This window comes from Cucumis sativus, chromosome 1, assembly GCF_000004075.3.
Source record: "Cucumis sativus cultivar 9930 chromosome 1, Cucumber_9930_V3, whole genome shotgun sequence".
Taxonomy (NCBI): domain Eukaryota; kingdom Viridiplantae; phylum Streptophyta; class Magnoliopsida; order Cucurbitales; family Cucurbitaceae; genus Cucumis; species Cucumis sativus.
In genome coordinates this window covers 11,574,077-11,591,784 of record NC_026655.2, presented here as the reverse complement: position 1 = coordinate 11,591,784, position 17,708 = coordinate 11,574,077, and the positions used below count along the sequence as shown (strand labels likewise).

At 31.8% G+C, this 17,708-nt stretch overlaps 1 protein-coding gene across 1 annotated transcript; it reads right to left on the bottom strand.

Annotated features, from left to right (window-relative positions):
* Positions 1 to 8,764: 8,764 nt before the first annotated feature.
* Positions 8,765 to 13,455, bottom strand: LOC116405485 (heterogeneous nuclear ribonucleoprotein 1-like). Its single transcript, XM_031889469.1, has 4 exons — positions 13,119 to 13,455; positions 12,315 to 12,537; positions 10,333 to 11,536; positions 8,765 to 9,427 (listed from the first exon to the last, which is right to left on the bottom strand). Exons 2-4 carry the CDS (start codon positions 12,528 to 12,530, stop codon positions 9,414 to 9,416), a joined length of 1,434 nt encoding a protein of 477 aa, XP_031745329.1. The 5' UTR covers positions 12,531 to 12,537; positions 13,119 to 13,455; the 3' UTR covers positions 8,765 to 9,413.
* Between the last annotated feature and the right edge of the window lie 4,253 nt (positions 13,456 to 17,708).

Sequence of the window (17,708 nt, the reverse complement as noted above, 5' to 3'; positions counted from 1 at the left end):
GTTTAATTAATTAAAAAATATTAATTAAAAAATATCCATACAATATGCAAAATATTATATTAACATAATAATTATATTAATCTATGGATGTAACATGCTCAATGCAAATTTGATTTTTATCTTAATTAATATAAAATTTATATTATAAAAACTATATAAATTAACCAAGCATCCATAAGACATTAATTTAAATAGAATAAATTATATTTAACTAAGTAATATCATCCGTCATCATTTTCCAATTTCATATATTTAAAACATCAAAATACTTTAAATAATTTATGAAATTCAACATACAAAAATGGATGAACATGCTTAGAAAATCATCCAAAATGATGCATGATAATTATAATCGTAAGGTGAGATTTTAAATTATATGACATACATTATGCACATAATTAATTTAATCAAACTTAATAATAGATTAAATAGCAAAATAAACCGAATTTGTCACCCCTAAAAATTAATCAAATTAATATAATCATATTAATTAAAATAAATTAAATAAAGAAAATAGAAGAACCGAGAAAAACACAGCAGTAAGATTGGAATTCATGACATCCTTCTTTCAAGGTAGTAATTTAACCACTGCACCAAAATCGTCAACCAAGAATATTAAAATGCGTACGTAATGTATGTTTATTTCTATTTTTTCTTTTTTATTCAAATCCGCTGGTGCACCCAAAAACGTCACTTCACACCAAATCTTTTCATCAAAAGTCATCGAACGACACGTATTTACATACTTGATTACAGAATTAAAATGTCCAAAACAACGGACCCTTACATTAATCAAATTAATGAAAAGTTGTAATCTAAGGTGCCAATATCGAAAACATCTATTTTGCAAACCACATTCATAATGCAAAAACTAAATCCCACCTAAACCAATGCAAATTTTAAAATTTCCAACTAAAATTTGAGATGACTCTGATACCAATTGAATGGATAAAAGCCCTATGACAGCGGAAGAATTTAAAGAACCATTGCTCAAATTAATTTGCGAATCTTAAAACATCAGTACATTGGCAAAATTTTAGAATAGGTCATCCTAGTAAAATAGAAACCTAACTAGTTAACGGAGTTACATCTAGTGGTTACTATTTCGCGGTCTGGTCTTATGCAAACTCATTGCATATGATACCCTCACTCGCATGTCAACTACACGAACACGTTGGATCATTACGTTTGTATCAAATACAAAGTGAGTCGTATCAATAGTAATACTAAGATAAGGTACCCAACCTTATCCCTATACTATAGACCCTTTAAGCTGATCTTGAACATTGATCTCTGTATGTCTCTACATACTATTCAAGACTCATTAAACTGTTTAGGATGTTAGTTTATTGGATTTGGGTTATTAAGAAAAAACTAATAATTTAATTAATAACATTTTATTAATAATGGTCAATGGATTATATTTACAATCTACGAGTTTTATGACATAAATCTCAACATGAATTTGTTGATTGTATTGTATTTCCAAAAATGTTTTCCAAAATATAACTCACTAAGTATTTGTTTTATGTGTTAAGTTTTCCTTCCCCAGGTTATCAGACATTAAGGCCAAGTTGATAAGAGTAAGGTGAGCAAGCTAGGTCTTTTAAGTGTGAAGTTGTTCTATACAAATTGGAAGCCTTATTTTATAGCTTTTATATTTAAGAAAGCTTGTATTATGTATTGTATTTGGAACACACGTTGTTAAGTAATAAAGAAAAGTTGTTTGTTCTATCTTGCATTGTGAAAGTTTGAGTTTAAAGTTCGACCCATGCTTAAGATTGTTGTGTAAATCCGCTTACTAGGCTTTCAGTGTGTTGTCTCGCTAGGAGATACGCGTTGAGTGTCTAGGCAGTCATGCCTCCACAGGATAGTATGAAGTGATTTTGAGGCGATGCGTGACAGAATCTTTACTTGACGGAGGAAAAATAGCGTCTATAGGAGGCTTCTAAAGAGTTGTCTCAATATGCTTTTCAAACTTGGTTATCTTAATGACACTTTGAAGAGTCACTCTCTTACTTTCTAAAGAACTTCTTATTGCCTAAGCCAGAGGTATTACATATTAAAACTAAACATACGATATTGGTAGATGATCAACACATGTTTGACATGTACTCATGGGGTAGGCTAGCATTCAAATTATTAGTCAACTACGTGCAAACAGCATTGAATATTAGGAAAAACATCAACAAGGGAGTTCATATTTCCTACTCATAACTTGGGCATATGAGATACTATCTACCTTGAGTATATTTAAAAATTTCTTTGCTAAAAAATATGCAACCAAAGTGGATAGGAAGAAAAAGGTTTTTGACTCACCAAAGGTACTTACATAACCTACAACTATATATTAATTGTCATAAGACACAGTTATAGACTAGTTTAATTTATTAAGTGAATTGACAATAGAGCTTGAGATATGCCCATTGTTGGTAACCAATGGAGAAATTAGAATGTTTTACTTCCAACATTTTTTTCAAGAAGAAGAAGCAAACAAAATTACAAAGAGAATTATAAGATAGGGCATTGATGGAAAAAAATAAATAAACAATTGTAGTACAATAAGGATGATGAAGGTGATACTAACAAAAAGAAATCACACCAAACTAACTCAACTAACATTGGTCCAAGCACAAATATCACAATGTAAAAAAAGTCAATAAATGAAGAGAGCTCTGAGACACCAAGGAAATAATTATAAGTAGAAACGAAGCAACCGTCGAACTAAAGAGAAAGAGTAGCGTAACCATCAAATTTGGGAATGGAGAAGCAATAGTACCACCTTCGAACCTGAATATGGAAAAGTAGTAGCAAAGCGACCATTAAACTTATAGATGGAACAACCAACAACAAAACATCCCTCAAACTTAGAGATGGAATAAGCAGCAACAAAGCAACCATCGAACTTAGAGATGGAAAAGTAACAACACGACCATTGAATTTGGTAGGAGTGTAAATGGATTGAGTTGGGTTGGGTTAAGGAGTATTTTAGAACCAACTTGAATTTTTGGGTTGGGTGGGTTGGCAACCCGAATGACTCGAGAAACATTTACAACCTAACCCAACCATAAAAATATGGGTTGAGTTAGGTTATCGAGTTGTATAATTTTTCTTTTCATTTCTAATATTTGTTAAATTTTAAAAATATTATGACATCATATCCATAAATCCACACATCTAAAAACATCCATAGAGTACGAAATTAATACAATAATACTTAGCAAAAAGTTTTAAAACATCTAGTATTACTTATGGAAAGTCAAATATGAAACAAACTTCTAAAAGAAAAAACACATTCCTAACATCATATTATAAAACTTAATAGAAATATATAGAATATAATTAATTCCGGTTGGGATAGGTTGGATTGGACCAAAATTTTCAAACTTCAACCTGAGACCCAACCCAACCAAACTCAAAATTTAAAATAACACATCCAACCTTATAATATGGGTTGGGTAGTCCGGGTTATTCGGGTTGTTGGGTTATTCTTACACTCCTAGAATTTGGAGATGGATAAACAACAACACAACCATCAAACTTGAAGATGGAAAAGCAGGAACACAACAAACATGAAATTTGAGGATGAAACTAGTTGCAGTACAACCATCAAACATGAGAATAGAACTAACTGGAGCACAACAATCAAACTTGGGAATGAAGAAGCAGTAGCTCAGTTCTTGAACATTGAGTCGAAAAGCAACAACACAATTAACATTAAACTTGATGATGAAACTAGCAGCAACACAACCACCAAACTTAGGGATGGAACTAGCACCAGCAAAGCAACCATCAAACTTGAATATAAAGAAACATTGATGAAGCATTCAGTCTTGCATTTGAAAATGCATCAATGAGACCTTTGAGGTTGATTTTGAAGATTTTTTAAACTTGAAGATTAAAAGTGTTTAACTTTAGATGAGTGACACCTTTATAAACATACTTATAGTGTCTTGCACCTAGTGTTACACTTCTTTGATTTGTTGTATTACCCTCACCAAGGCACCTTCAATTCTAAGTGAAAGAATGAGCACCATCAATTTTCTAGTATTCTGTTTATGTGATTATGATAGTACTTTATTTGTTTGTTGAATTTTAAATTTATTTTAAGCAGGTGATATACCCATATAGGGGGATGTCACGCCCCCACCTGGAACCCATCCCTCCCTCACATTCCAAGTGCAAACGTGCCTCAGGCAGCTCCCACACACCAGAACGCCCAAACTTAAACTTTTACTTAAATTTAAACTTTATAAGAACTTACTTTGTGACATGGAAACACAACACTAATAGGCTTGAAAGAACTTAACAACTTTATTCCTTCAATAACAAACTTAGTGTAATTACAAGGTAATGCTTAAAGAAGTTAAAACTTTTAAACTTAAATTCTAACGCTTGCATGGCTCTTAATGCCTGACACAAAGCAACGACTCGCCTTCTCTACACGATTTCCTTACTTTGCTTACCCAGGGAAGGGAACTTAAAACATAAGCCTAATACTTAATAAGTGAAAGTTTAGGAAAATCTTTTTGGGGAAAACAAGTATGTGCATGAAATCATTTTACAAACTCAACTTCTCAATGCCTTAACACGCGCTGGAAGGAGGAAGCAATAAATCTTAAACACCTCATTAGCCTCTACTTATTCATTCCGTCTAGACATTGAACCTTTTTCATACATAGACTACCTTAATGATTCTCATTTCACCACCAGTATCCCTAGAGAGTTCACGTTTAAATTCCTGTTGTTCAAGCAATCAACTCAAATGCATGCCTCTTAACGCATCCAACCACCTTTGTGCCATGCGAACCACTCAACATATGGTTGCCTTGACTCTTATGAGCACATAACAGCTAACTCATGATATGAATAAAGCTAATGGTTTAGTCGCATACAAACATTTCATTCAAGCAACATAAAATAAATACTTTGACTTAGAAACAAACTTTTAAAGGGTTGTGCTTTTCTTGTAAGTCATAATCAAAATTATAACATGTCCTTCAATGTACATAATATAATGAGTTTGAAATAAAAGCTCTAGAAAAATCTCTGTTCTTCTCTTTGGCAGGGTCACTCACAAAAACTCAAACGTTTCATACTAACAAAACTTCTTCTCTTCGCCTGATGTACTCTTACTAAAGCTTCAGCACTTAGGATTTTCTTATTATTTCCTTTGAACTCACGAGGCCTACTTATACTAATCTTAAATTGGATTACTCATCCTTAAACTCATCTTAGCACGCCAACTCCTAACTTAGTGTCTTACACGTGCAAGTTTAATATTTTCTCTAAACATGCTTAACTTAAACTTAACACATGTTTAGCTAACTAATCATTTAGGTTAACTCTTAATCGACTCCACTTCAACTAGCTTGTCACTTGATATATAGTAAGTGCTTGTTGCCGCCATCCTTTCCTAACTGTCTTTTTCGCTTGGCTCTTCCTTGCGTAATACAAAACCCCTAGTATACTTTCCTTCTCACATTATCTTGTCTTAGTGTGTTGCCTAGCTAGCTTTATTACATGTACTACCCTTCCTCGCGTTGCTTATGAAAAATGCATCTTCCTTCGTCAAAACATGTCATTCTTATACTTAGTTATTTTTATAGCTTCTTTATTCACAACCTTTTTATTTCATAACACGAGTTTTGAGCAGTTCACACTCTTCGCATTTTTCTTAAAGTTTTCTTCAAGCTACATGTGTACCCTTCACAAAAGGGATTAAGTCATGACGTAGTTCAACTGAATATTTTTTGTTTTTTTTACTAGATTGAACTTAAAGCTTTCCTTAACCTAGATGCATACCCTTATAGAAAAAAAAATTAAAACATAACATAATTCAACTGAGTTTTTTTTTTTTTTTTTTTTTGCCATTCATCTTTTAAGCTCCTGTGGGCTAGGAGCATCATGCACTTTAGGCTCTTCTCATACAGAGCTTTGCATATTTAGTAGCTCATATTTTTATCAAGGACTTGTTCACCCCCTTCATTTGTAAGATTGGTGAATATAATAAGCTCTAGCTTTACCATCAAGGAATCTTTTGTATTTATGATAATGTACAACATCCTCTTCATGTGTAATGGCACACAACTGTGGATTTTATTGTCATTTTTTCTTCATGAAATGGTTTTACCTTCAAAGTTTTTATCTTTCATTCATGTTTATTACTTGTAATCTTTAGATTATCAAAATCAGATGTTGAAGGTCGATCTTTCTTTGATGTGGATATACTTGACCTTTTAAAAGTTGAAGTTCGAGTGGAAGTACAAGTTGAACATTGGTTTTATTCTACCATCATGGCCATACTCAATCTCTGAAAGACTGGAGATCAGGTAGTTGAAGGTTTGATATGATCAAAGATAAAAAGATTTTTGCTTGACTTCTTTTGAATTGTTGACTTCTTTGGCAGTTATATGATTGCTGTCAAATTTTTCTATGCTAATAGCATGACATGCAAAGACTTCTAATACTTCATTAGGATGATCATCGAAAAAGTTTCTTGAGAGGGATTATGCTAAAGTAACTGGTTGTTGAGGTTGGGGAAAGTCTTTGTCTTCTTCCTGCACAAACTTAGGTTTTCATGTCTTTTTCTTTCTTTTTCCTTTCCTTTTATGAGTGGCGCTTTCTTTTCTATAATTTTGATAGACGTGTGACTATTTTTGAATGGAATTTCGTTGTCTCCTTTTTTGATAAGTCGCGACTATCCATCCTTCGTCATCCTCTTCAACAAGTTCTTTCTTTTTAGAGCCTACTATCACAATCTTTTGTTGGAATCGAACAACTATAGGTTTGAATATCCCAAACTGGATCAAGTTTTTCCTTTGATCATAAAACGCCTAATGTACTCCTTCATTTTGCAAATTCACTTCTTTTTATTAAAAACACGTGTTAAGACAATAAGACCGTGAAAACAAACGTTTTATCCTTTGCAACTTGCATAACGTCTTTGTTATATTTTAACGTAATTAATCACACGCTACTTCCTTTATATCGCCTAAATGCCTCATTATTCTATATAAAAGGGTGTGTACAAGTTATCACAACACCTTGTTTTTGTTCTTGCATAATCCTCTTTGAGTGACACTAGGTGACATGTCTAATGTAAGTGTCACTTGTGATGGTAGCTTTAGATGTAGCTTCCTTCATTGTCATTTGTTGATTTGTTTATTTAGATGACGAGAGAGATGAGAGGTAGAGAGATTTCATTCGACATGCCAATTTGTTCGCATGAGATTTTTGAAGAAACGTGTTTCGTAGAGTTGAACATGTGTTTGTGTTGATTTTATGTGATGTGGTTCAATCTCTAATACTTAATCCTTTGATTCTCTCTCGATTGAATGTGTATGCTTGATTTGAGAAAGTGAAACGCTTGATGTTCTTGAAGTTGGGGTCTCAATTGTATCTACAAAAAAATGGAGTTTTAAGGAGTGGTTTAGTCTTCACGACATACGGAGTTTTCTTGCTGTTGAGAGAAGTCTCTTGATGCTCTGAAGTCTAAAATTTCTCAACCCTATAAATGAAGAGAACTTGAGCCTTATTTAGCATTTAGGCTAAGCTAGACCTACTTTTAGGTTCAATAGAATTTTATCCCAAATAAACATATTTAACTAGACCAAATAATTAACTCAATCCAATGATCGTGATGAAACACATGTGATACTATCAAAACATGTCAACTTTTAATTAGTCTCAAATTCAACTATTTATGAATGAGCATTTGTCGACACGTCATTTACGAAATCAATGATGGATTGCAAATAATTGAATTTGGACGCAATTAAAAACAAATTGAAATTGAAGAGGTAAATTGAAAATTTTCGATGATGCCATGTGTTTTTGTATTAAATGTTGAATTAAATTAATTATTTTGATTTAATTAAATATTAAAATTTAGATTAAAATCCAATTGAGCCTGAAAATAGGGTTAGTGTTGCCCAAATCTAAAATCTAAGTCAAATCCAATATAGTTGGGTTCAAGGGCCAAATCTATGAACGAACCAATCACAAACTCATAAAACTCACTAAAGATCTTCATAAATACTCTCTAAATAGGGGAGTTCTCTTATGAGTTCATAAAGTTAGACGGTTAAACCACATCTAAAGTCTCAAGTCCTAAGTCCTATTTGTTTGAAGAAACAAATATTAAATAAGACTAACTTTAAAACATTTACGTGGTGCACTTCCATACATTAAGCATATGTGTTTAACCGGAGATAATCGAAATATTAAGTATTAGAGATCAAACCACATCCTCGTCAAATCTACGTTAGGAAACCTTGTGCAAATAATTTTAAAAAATAAATTTAAAAATATGTTAAATTACTATTAATTATGTTTAATTATATGATAAAAATAGGACAAAATATTATGTAATATCACAACAAGAAATAAATATCATTGTCTTCTAAATTCTGGAACTTCTCTTCTAGTAATAGTATTTCAGCAAAAAGAAAAAGAAAATTTCCAAAAACTAAAAGCCCACTTGGATTGAATTTCATGTGTATGTGTATGTGTATATAAACACTTTTTTTCCCCTTCCAACAGTTATTTAAACAATAAGAAAATCAAATCTAAACACACTTATACTCTTAAAGATGTATATTACAAAACATTAAAGAAATAGAGTAAGAACATAATACAATAATAAATAAGGAAATAATTGGAACCTACAACTTTAATACAATAAATAAGGAAATAATTCAAACCTACAACTTTATAAGATAAACAACCCAATTGGATGGATGCAAAAAAGAAACATTTCCAATTGCAAGTAAGAACATTTTCAATTGCAAGTAAGAGTATTTTTTAGCTTAAAAAACTTTGGTTTAGCTCAAAAGGGAGCTAAATTTACAACAAAGAAGAATTGGGAAGCTGGACAACATCACACCACTAATCAACCTCAGTTTCATACAATCAGATGAGAAGTAAAAACCCAGAATGACTAATAAAAGGTCAAACAACAAGAAAACCTGATGAATACTAGCATCTTTTTTCAGAAAGACGAACCCGAAAAGAAAAGGAGAAAAAAAGAAAAAAGATGTTGATTCGTTCGTGTGACATCATTTCTCGGAGTAGCGTATTATGCAACAGTTCTGCACATATACCTTACCCACAATCCAATTATACATATCAATCAAATTACAAGAAAGAAGGAAGGAAAGAAAGAAGTAGAAGTAGAAGAAGAAGAAAGAAGAAAGACCTATATTTTCAAGCTCAATCCTGACCAAGAGAAAACCCTCTGGAACCTGCTTCTTTATGGAACAGTTTGTGAAACAGAAAACAAATTAGCTCTGACAGTATCAAATGGGAGTGTATCACAAGGACGAAATTATACGAAAAATTGCAGTACACCTGCTTTACTGAAATACGCATCACCTACTATAATTTTTGACATCTGTTGTATCATCTTCTTCCTAAGCAGCAATTCCTGATTCAAAACATTTACATACAAAACAAAAAGATCAGCCTAGTTTTATATTGTTAAACCTACGTTTGTCTAAGTGAGATTTGGACACTTCCCAAACTACGACAGATATTCAGCAAATAACTTATACATGTTCTGCCGAAGATCATATATTTTAATTATAACACAACCAAACAGAAACAGATCTAATTCGCAAATTAGCAGGCAATAAATGTGCCTCCTTTTTCTCTTATTTCTGTAGGTGACTATGCAAACTTATTTTTGTGCAACAGAGAACGAAACTTGTCAACTTTGCAAACTTTGCATTGAAAAGCTTAGGGAATAGGGACTGATTCTGTGTGGATTCTCTGTTTTTGTTTTTTTAGACAGCTTTTATAAAACTATGATCAGATAGCTAGAAAAATAAAAAAGTATCATGTGGTTAGAAGGCATTGTTTACAGGTCTAATATTTTGGAGGAAAGAACATTAAAAATCCCCAAGAAAAAGGTAAAAGTTTTTTCACTAAATAGTTAGTTAATAGGGTCTCCCAACTTTGGAAGGTGCACAGTACATTACATTGGTTCGAAGGTTAATATATTCCGACTTCTCTTTTTTTTTTTTGGATAAGAAATATATTCCGACTTCTATAAGAAGATTGTAAGAAATTCCAGGAAAAACTCCTATAAAAGCATAAATATGAAAAAGCCATGTGTTATATACAATCTTTAGAACAAAAAGACATTATGGTAAAACCTACAGATCAAATCTTGTTCAAGTAAGGTCGTAATAATTTAGTTTTGATTTTTGATTTTATAATGTTTAAAGTGATAAAATCTTGAAAGTCTAAAGTTTCTACAGAAATAACAGCAGCAAAAGAAAGAAAAACTTTAAAATATTCAAAGTTTTCTTTGAAGTAAAAAAAACTCACCTCTATTAGATTGTCTATTAGAAACACCGTATCCAACAGTATAACCAGCATTGTTTCTACTAATAACATCTGAAGCTGCATTGCCAAGGCCAAAACCAATTGAGGAAGAATCCTCAAGCTCTGTTGGCAACGACTGCCAACTGGAATGCCCATAAAATGTGTTTCCTTCATCATTATTCCCATGAACCTCATCATAAATATTTGGTGCAGAGTACAAAGATGCTGAGGAAACATTAGTTCCAATGCTTCTAGCATAACCTACAGTTGTTCCTGATGTAAAGCTGGCATCTCCGTTTCCGAAGTCAAGATTAACAGTATTGAATGAAGAACCAGCATTTTCCCCATGACCTAAACTTGCAGAAGCACCCCAAAGCCCTCCGATATTGTTTAATGAACTAGTTCCTGTATGCACACCACCAGAGCCAGGAAAAGTCCTCAAGTGTGAGGAGTTTGTACCAGCAGAGGTACTGACGTTTCCCCACAGATTCTGAACCGACGAGCTTAAAATAGAACCATTACCTCCACCACCACTATATACCATGGGGTTTGGGCTACCGTACCTATTTAAATTTCCACTGTACGAGGGGCTCATTACTCGTCCATAGCTGAGGTTAGAGCTAACATTGGGACCTGTCCCATAGTTGGGGTTCAAGCCTGTTTCAAGATTTAGCCCCATTCCATAACCAGGACTAATTGGAGAAAGGCCACCCCGACCAACTGTAACAGGACTAAATCTACCATCAGATCTCAATCCATATCCCCCAACTGCGGTTGGATTATATCCTTGATTATAGCCATTTAAATAGCTACCAACTCTACCAAAATTGAAAGGATATCCAGCTAATTGATTTCGATTTGGCACTGGTGATGATTCCTTGGGAACAGCCCTCTTAACCTCAACCATTTTTCCATTGAGTTCATGAAAAGTTTTGTATAACACTTTCTCCACCGATTCCTCCGACTCGTAAGTGATAAATCCAAAACCTCTTGGTCTTTGAGTATTATGATCATACATCACAACGACATCTACGATTGTACCAAACTGATCAAAATACTTTTTGAAGTCACTCTCTGTAACAGTGGATGCCAATCCTCCAACAAATATCTTCTTTGTGCGAGTAGGACCAGGTGATCCAAGAATACCAGTATTATTCCTGCTCAAAATGTTTTGATCATCTCGAGGAACCGCCTTCTTTGCTTCAACCTGAACAAAAGAAAAAAGAAGACAAAAAAAACTAACATCAAAACATGGAAATGATAGAATTTACTTTCTTTACCAATACACATAAAGGTCTGGAAGCAACAAAACGTATCTTTTTAACACACGTGGAAGCCATCACACATAAAGCCTAATGTCCATGACAAACTCAACAAGATAACGAGCCTCCTAATATACACAACTCATTGTTTCACATTGAGGACTACTTAAGAACTCAAGGATATAGATGTACAACCTATAGAACAAATCCTGTTCAAGTAAGGTCATTTTACATTGAGGACTACTAAGGAAGATTAAGATAGACTTCTTTCTACACAAAAATTTGCAAATTTATCGAAGGACCAAAGCCCTCTCACAGTATTGATTTGATATATAAATGTTTGTACATATACCCAGGACATATGAAGGCAACCCAAGTACATACATTGGCATCATACTTCCACAAAAACATGGTCATCATTTCACATGAAACAGAAATTGCCCAATTAAAATGTGAATAGCCGAATCTTCCCCTTCATGCTGTGAAGGAAAACTATGAATTATCGAGATAAAGAGATTTAGCATATAAATGCTGAAGAATTCTAATAAGTTTGGATCATGAGGAACACCAAAAGATATCAGGAAAACCTTGATCCCTCCACGAGTATATTTAATCCACAAAATTGAATCTGAAGACACACTGGAACATTCTTTGAAAGACATCTAAAGCTTCTAATACAGGTGGAAAAACCAATGAAAATAAAGTAGAATACACAAGACTTACAGTTCTTCCATCAATTACATGTTTTTCCAATACAACTCTCGCTGCAGCAACAGGGTCAGCAAAGACAACGAATCCGAAGCCACGGGCACGGCCAGTGGCCCGATCCCTCATGATCATCACCTCCACCACTTCTCCAAAGTTCCGAAAGTACTCCCGAAGACGATCTTCATCTGTGTCCCACGAAATACCACCAATGAAAAGCTTGCCAGGATCCATGCCCACTCTACAAATCCATTGCAACCAATCCCATCAGTATCATTCAGCAATAAGAGTGCATACGGCACACAGCAATCGCATATCTTAAAGTCTAATCCAATCGGCTTGAGAAGAAGAAGCCAGAAAGCCGATCAATCCAAGCTGAGGAAAAACAGAAGGCTATACAAAAACAACACAGATATCTATGGAACAGTTTTGCTTACATTAGAAGAGGAATAGAATTGAAGCTAGGATTGAAAAAGAAACATTCATTTAAGAAACACGGCAATGCGAGCTAAATTAAACAGATGTTATGAAAAAGAAAAACACAAAATCGTCATCAAAATGGAAAATGCTCTTATTGTTAGATAGAGAATGATTGAAATCAGATTCGATCTCAAAGCATCGGAGCGTCCACCGATCAGAAAAATCGATCGATCTACAAACAAGGAATCCTCAAAAGCTAAAAGCACATAAAAGGAATGAACCCATCAAAGAAGAAAGGTTAAAATTCGGAAGAAATGAGTTTTGATTCAAAACCCAGAAAAGAAATGAAGTAGGAAGATTGAAGAAAGAAAATGATTTGCAGAGAAAAGAAGAGAAACTTACCGAAATGAAAACGACCCAGTTGGGAACTCTAGAATCTAAGATCTAAGAGAAGGCATAATAAGAAGAGAGGGCGAGAGGCCCTCCTTTTTTCCTATCTCTTTCCTTGTTCCAGTTACTGTTTTGGTTTTTGTTCTAGATAAATATGCAATACCAAATAAACGATTGAAGGCTATATATGAAACAGAGAGAAGGAGAAAGATATTTGTGTAAGAAAAGGAATTTGCATCTGGAATGGGCGCAATATTTGCATCTAAATATATAACAAATTACATATACACACAATTATAATTATATATGTATAGGTAGAGAGAGAAAGAAAAGAGAAAAGAAAGACTTGGTTGTCTTGCGCGTACGAAAATTACAAAGGGAGACGATGATGAACAAGGGTAATAATTTGGTATGCTAATTTTTTTTTCTTTTTCTTAATATTATTTTTTTCATTTTTCTTTTCTTTTTTATAAAAAGAGTTGCCATTTTTGTCAATTCTTTCCTATGGGTTAGTGAAATTTTTTATTTTCTTTTTCTGGGTATTTAAGAATGTAAGTATGGTGTAAGAAAAAAACACAAGATTTGGTAGAAAGATATTAAAGTCTTTTTCTTTTGTTAATGAGATGTATTCATGTATGGTCTTCAAATAATTATACGAACAACCACAATCACATTGAGGTTAATCGGAGAAAATTGAAAAATGGTCAAAATTTCCTTGAGTTTTTCTATTCAAAATAAATGTTAGAAAGATTCATACATTTCTGCTGCAATAGCAATTCTTGATTTCCTCCATGGAATTAGTCAATGTGAATTGCCACAAATTTCAAGTTTAAAACTCAAAGTTTTTCATTATTTTTGTTTTTGCTATACTCATTACTACAATGCATCTTCCTCTGTGCGTAATTAATTGAGTAATGAAATGGGATTTCTTATTCCTTTTTCTACACTGTTATTATTATTATTATCAAATAAAAAATAGAAATCACCTTCCACACCCAAATTACTTCCTGTGGAGGCAAGGAATGAGGCATTTAGGCTAAACTTGCTTGTTGACATTTACACACTCCAATTATTTAACTCATCTTTCCATTCATTGTCATCACAAAAACACACATGTATGATGAAAAGGGATAGAATTAACATATATTTTATCCTTTTAATTGCATATATATATATATATGTATGTATGTATATAAATTGTGAAGAAATAAAAAAGAATTAAGTAATTAAAAAAAAAAAGAAATAAATGGATGAGTTTTGTGGTATAAAAAATAGAGAGAGAGGAGAGGAAAATAAAAGGTGGGGCAGATGTGTGAAAGACAGAAGGGATTGCTTGTGCTTCCACACATTCTTAGGGAATAGAAACAGGTAAGTTAGATGCAATTTCACAAGTTTTCTCATCTCCCCAATACACATCTATTACTCTTTACTATTCTCATCCTTTTTAGTCCTCCAGTTTTGAGCAACACGTTTTTTTAGTTTTTTAAATACATCTTTTTAATCTTTGGAATTTTTAAGGCTTCAAACTTAGATACATGGAATGTGTACCGAATATAGGGTCAAGTTAATTTCACAAATTGAGATGGAAAGGGATAAAACCTTCATAGAAAGAAACTAAAAGTTAGCTTGCTGTTTTTACAAAATTTCAAAAGCTAAAATGGTATGTTGTTCAAAAAACTTGGATTAACGATAGTTTGCAATTATTCAAAAAACTTGTTTACATTTTCTTATTTTAACGCACAACATATATATAATATATATATAATATATATATATATATATATATATATATATATATATATATATATATAATATGTTCTAACTAGTTTTCAAGGTGAGAACAGTGAAATTGACATATTAACTATAAGATATCTAATTTTATTATTGGAGGTTCATAATTTAGGTTGGATCGGATTAGGATAGATTTTTTGAACCAACCAAAAATTTCAGCTTCATCAAATATTCAATCCAATTAATCCTACGCATGAAAAGAACCCAACCCTCATATTTTTTGATTTGGTCGGATTCGGTCAGATTTGGTCACGAGGCTCGCCTTTACACAACAAAACAATGGTTGAAATTTATGAGAAATAGGATGAAAAAAGAGTATTTTTTAATTTTCATAAAAAAATAATTAAATTTCATGTTTGTGTGGCACATAAACTATGAAATGTTTTATTTAGGTACTTTTTTCTCGAAAATCTCGTCTAATTGAAGGTGTTCTAACAAATGTAAATACAATTAAACTCTTTCAGTCTTATAGTTTCTTGATCGTAAAAGTCTACGTAATAATTAAAATAATAATGTAAAATAGTGGAGGGAATAAACCAATGAGTTATACAATAATGTATAATTTTAGGTTGGCCGGGTCAACATGACGAAAAGAATTATGAACCCTAAAATTCAAAAAAATTTATCCTAACTCAATCCAACCTAATGCAAAGTAGAATTTAACATCGATGTTCTAATAAAACAACGTATAAATAGTTGAATGGATGAAGGAAAAAAAACATTAATTATAAATTTTTATATGACATACACGTGTGACTTGAACTAAGTTTTTGTTGAAAACTTTTTTGTAATGTTGTTTGATGTAAGTAGTGACTATTTGATCAAATAATCTTAGCTCACAACATTAGTTAACATACTTTTCGTCCTAAAAATATGAGGCTCGATTCTACATCCATGCACTAATTATTGTACTTTAGGGGGAAAAAATAGTTGTAATTATTTGAAGTCAAAGACAAAATAAATATTTATCAAAATTTTAAAAATGACAAACGACGTGATTATTTGTTTATCTTTTATCCCTACCATTAGGTTGTGATGTTTATATCTTTAGTCTAAATCACACTCATACATGAAATGATACATCGTGTAGCCACTTCAACGCATATATATATATAGTTGTAATTGGTGATGGAGGCCATTGTTGGTTTAAACATATTTTCACTGTTTGATCGTGAATTTTCATATTCGTAGTTGATATCAAACACTCGTGAATGAATGATTATAATGGAAAAAATAATATTGTATCTCTCATTCAACCATATTGTCACTATTAAATCGTGATATTATACTATATAATTTTGACCAAACTCGTACACATAACTACACTCATTTCACATCTTTCCATCTCTTGACCTACCTAAATAGTGTTAACAAACAAAAGATTAGGAATTATGAAAGATGGTACGAAAAAAATGGAAAGGTGATATTTAATTTATTCATAGCTTTTATATATATAAATAGATTTCGATATAATATCCTATTTTATCTCTTAAATTTTTGTTTGCTATTTTTTTTGGCCTTTATTTTAGCTTATAAATATTAAGGGTCAATGTATGAATATCATTAACTTTATTTGTCATTTTCTTCAAAAAGAAAAAAAAAAATCTTATTATTTCATTAATAATAATTTTTGAAAAAATCAAATTAATTTGAAACATTGAATCCTCCTTTAGTTACGTGACTTTAAACAATAGAGTTACACATATACCTAACTATAAGTTAAACACAAAAGACTAAAATATTCTTTTAAAAAAATTGAGTGTACAATTGATAGACAATGAGAATATTTTAAAAAATTAGAAACAAAAAAAAAAAGAAAAAGTTTAGCCTTTTTTTTTTTATTTTGTTTAATTTTTCTTAATTTTATCGTGTTTTAGTTAATTAAATTAAAGCTAATATATGACTTTACACAAAATGAATGTTCCACATTAACATTCTATTCATCAAGTTTCATATGATATGTAGCATCAACTTTAAATTTTTGATGGAAGAAAGTATAATAAGAATTATGTTAATATTAAAAGTTAGTAATGATAAATTATATGGAGAGTATAGGAGGCTATTATTTACCTTAGAACATTGATTACTTAATAGTAGGTGGGTTTAAATTAAGGAGGGTGGATGACCAACTTGAATGGTCCAAATGAATCCAAAAGAATAGCCACCAACCACACAAGAAAACAATCTTCAGTATCACATAAAAACCTGAAAGGGTCACATTTAAACAAACAAAAGCTACTAATCCTAACCATTCTTTTATCTTTCTCTTTTATTTTTCACTTTATATTCTTCAAGTTTATTTTAATTTTTTCTTCTTCTTCTTCTTAAAACAACTATAGTGGAAAAACAAAATGTATGTATGTGTATGTATCCATCATGTTGTACTGTTTTACTTTTCCTTCAAGTTGACTCTTCATGCAACTGGTGACTGGTCCTTTGGGGTAAAAGAGATTAAAAACTTAACAAAAGGGTCAAAGGGGTTGGTGAAAATAGAAATTTTGATCTCAAAATAAGTTTTTGGTTTTTTTTATACTTTTTAATATACTTTAATTCTCAACTGATTATTGAGTTTTTTTATTATTATTATTATTAAATGCAATGGTTTATAGATAACTGAAGAGGTAGATGATCATATGATTAGGGGTTTTACCATCACATGCAACCAATAATTACTTTAGGAAAGAAAACCAGAAATTCTTTTGTTTCTTCTTTTCAAATTAAATTGCAACAAAAATTCGATCAAGGTTGTGGAATTGAAGTATGTTTGTTTGGGTTAATTTATATTTTAAAAATAATAATAGCTTTAAACAA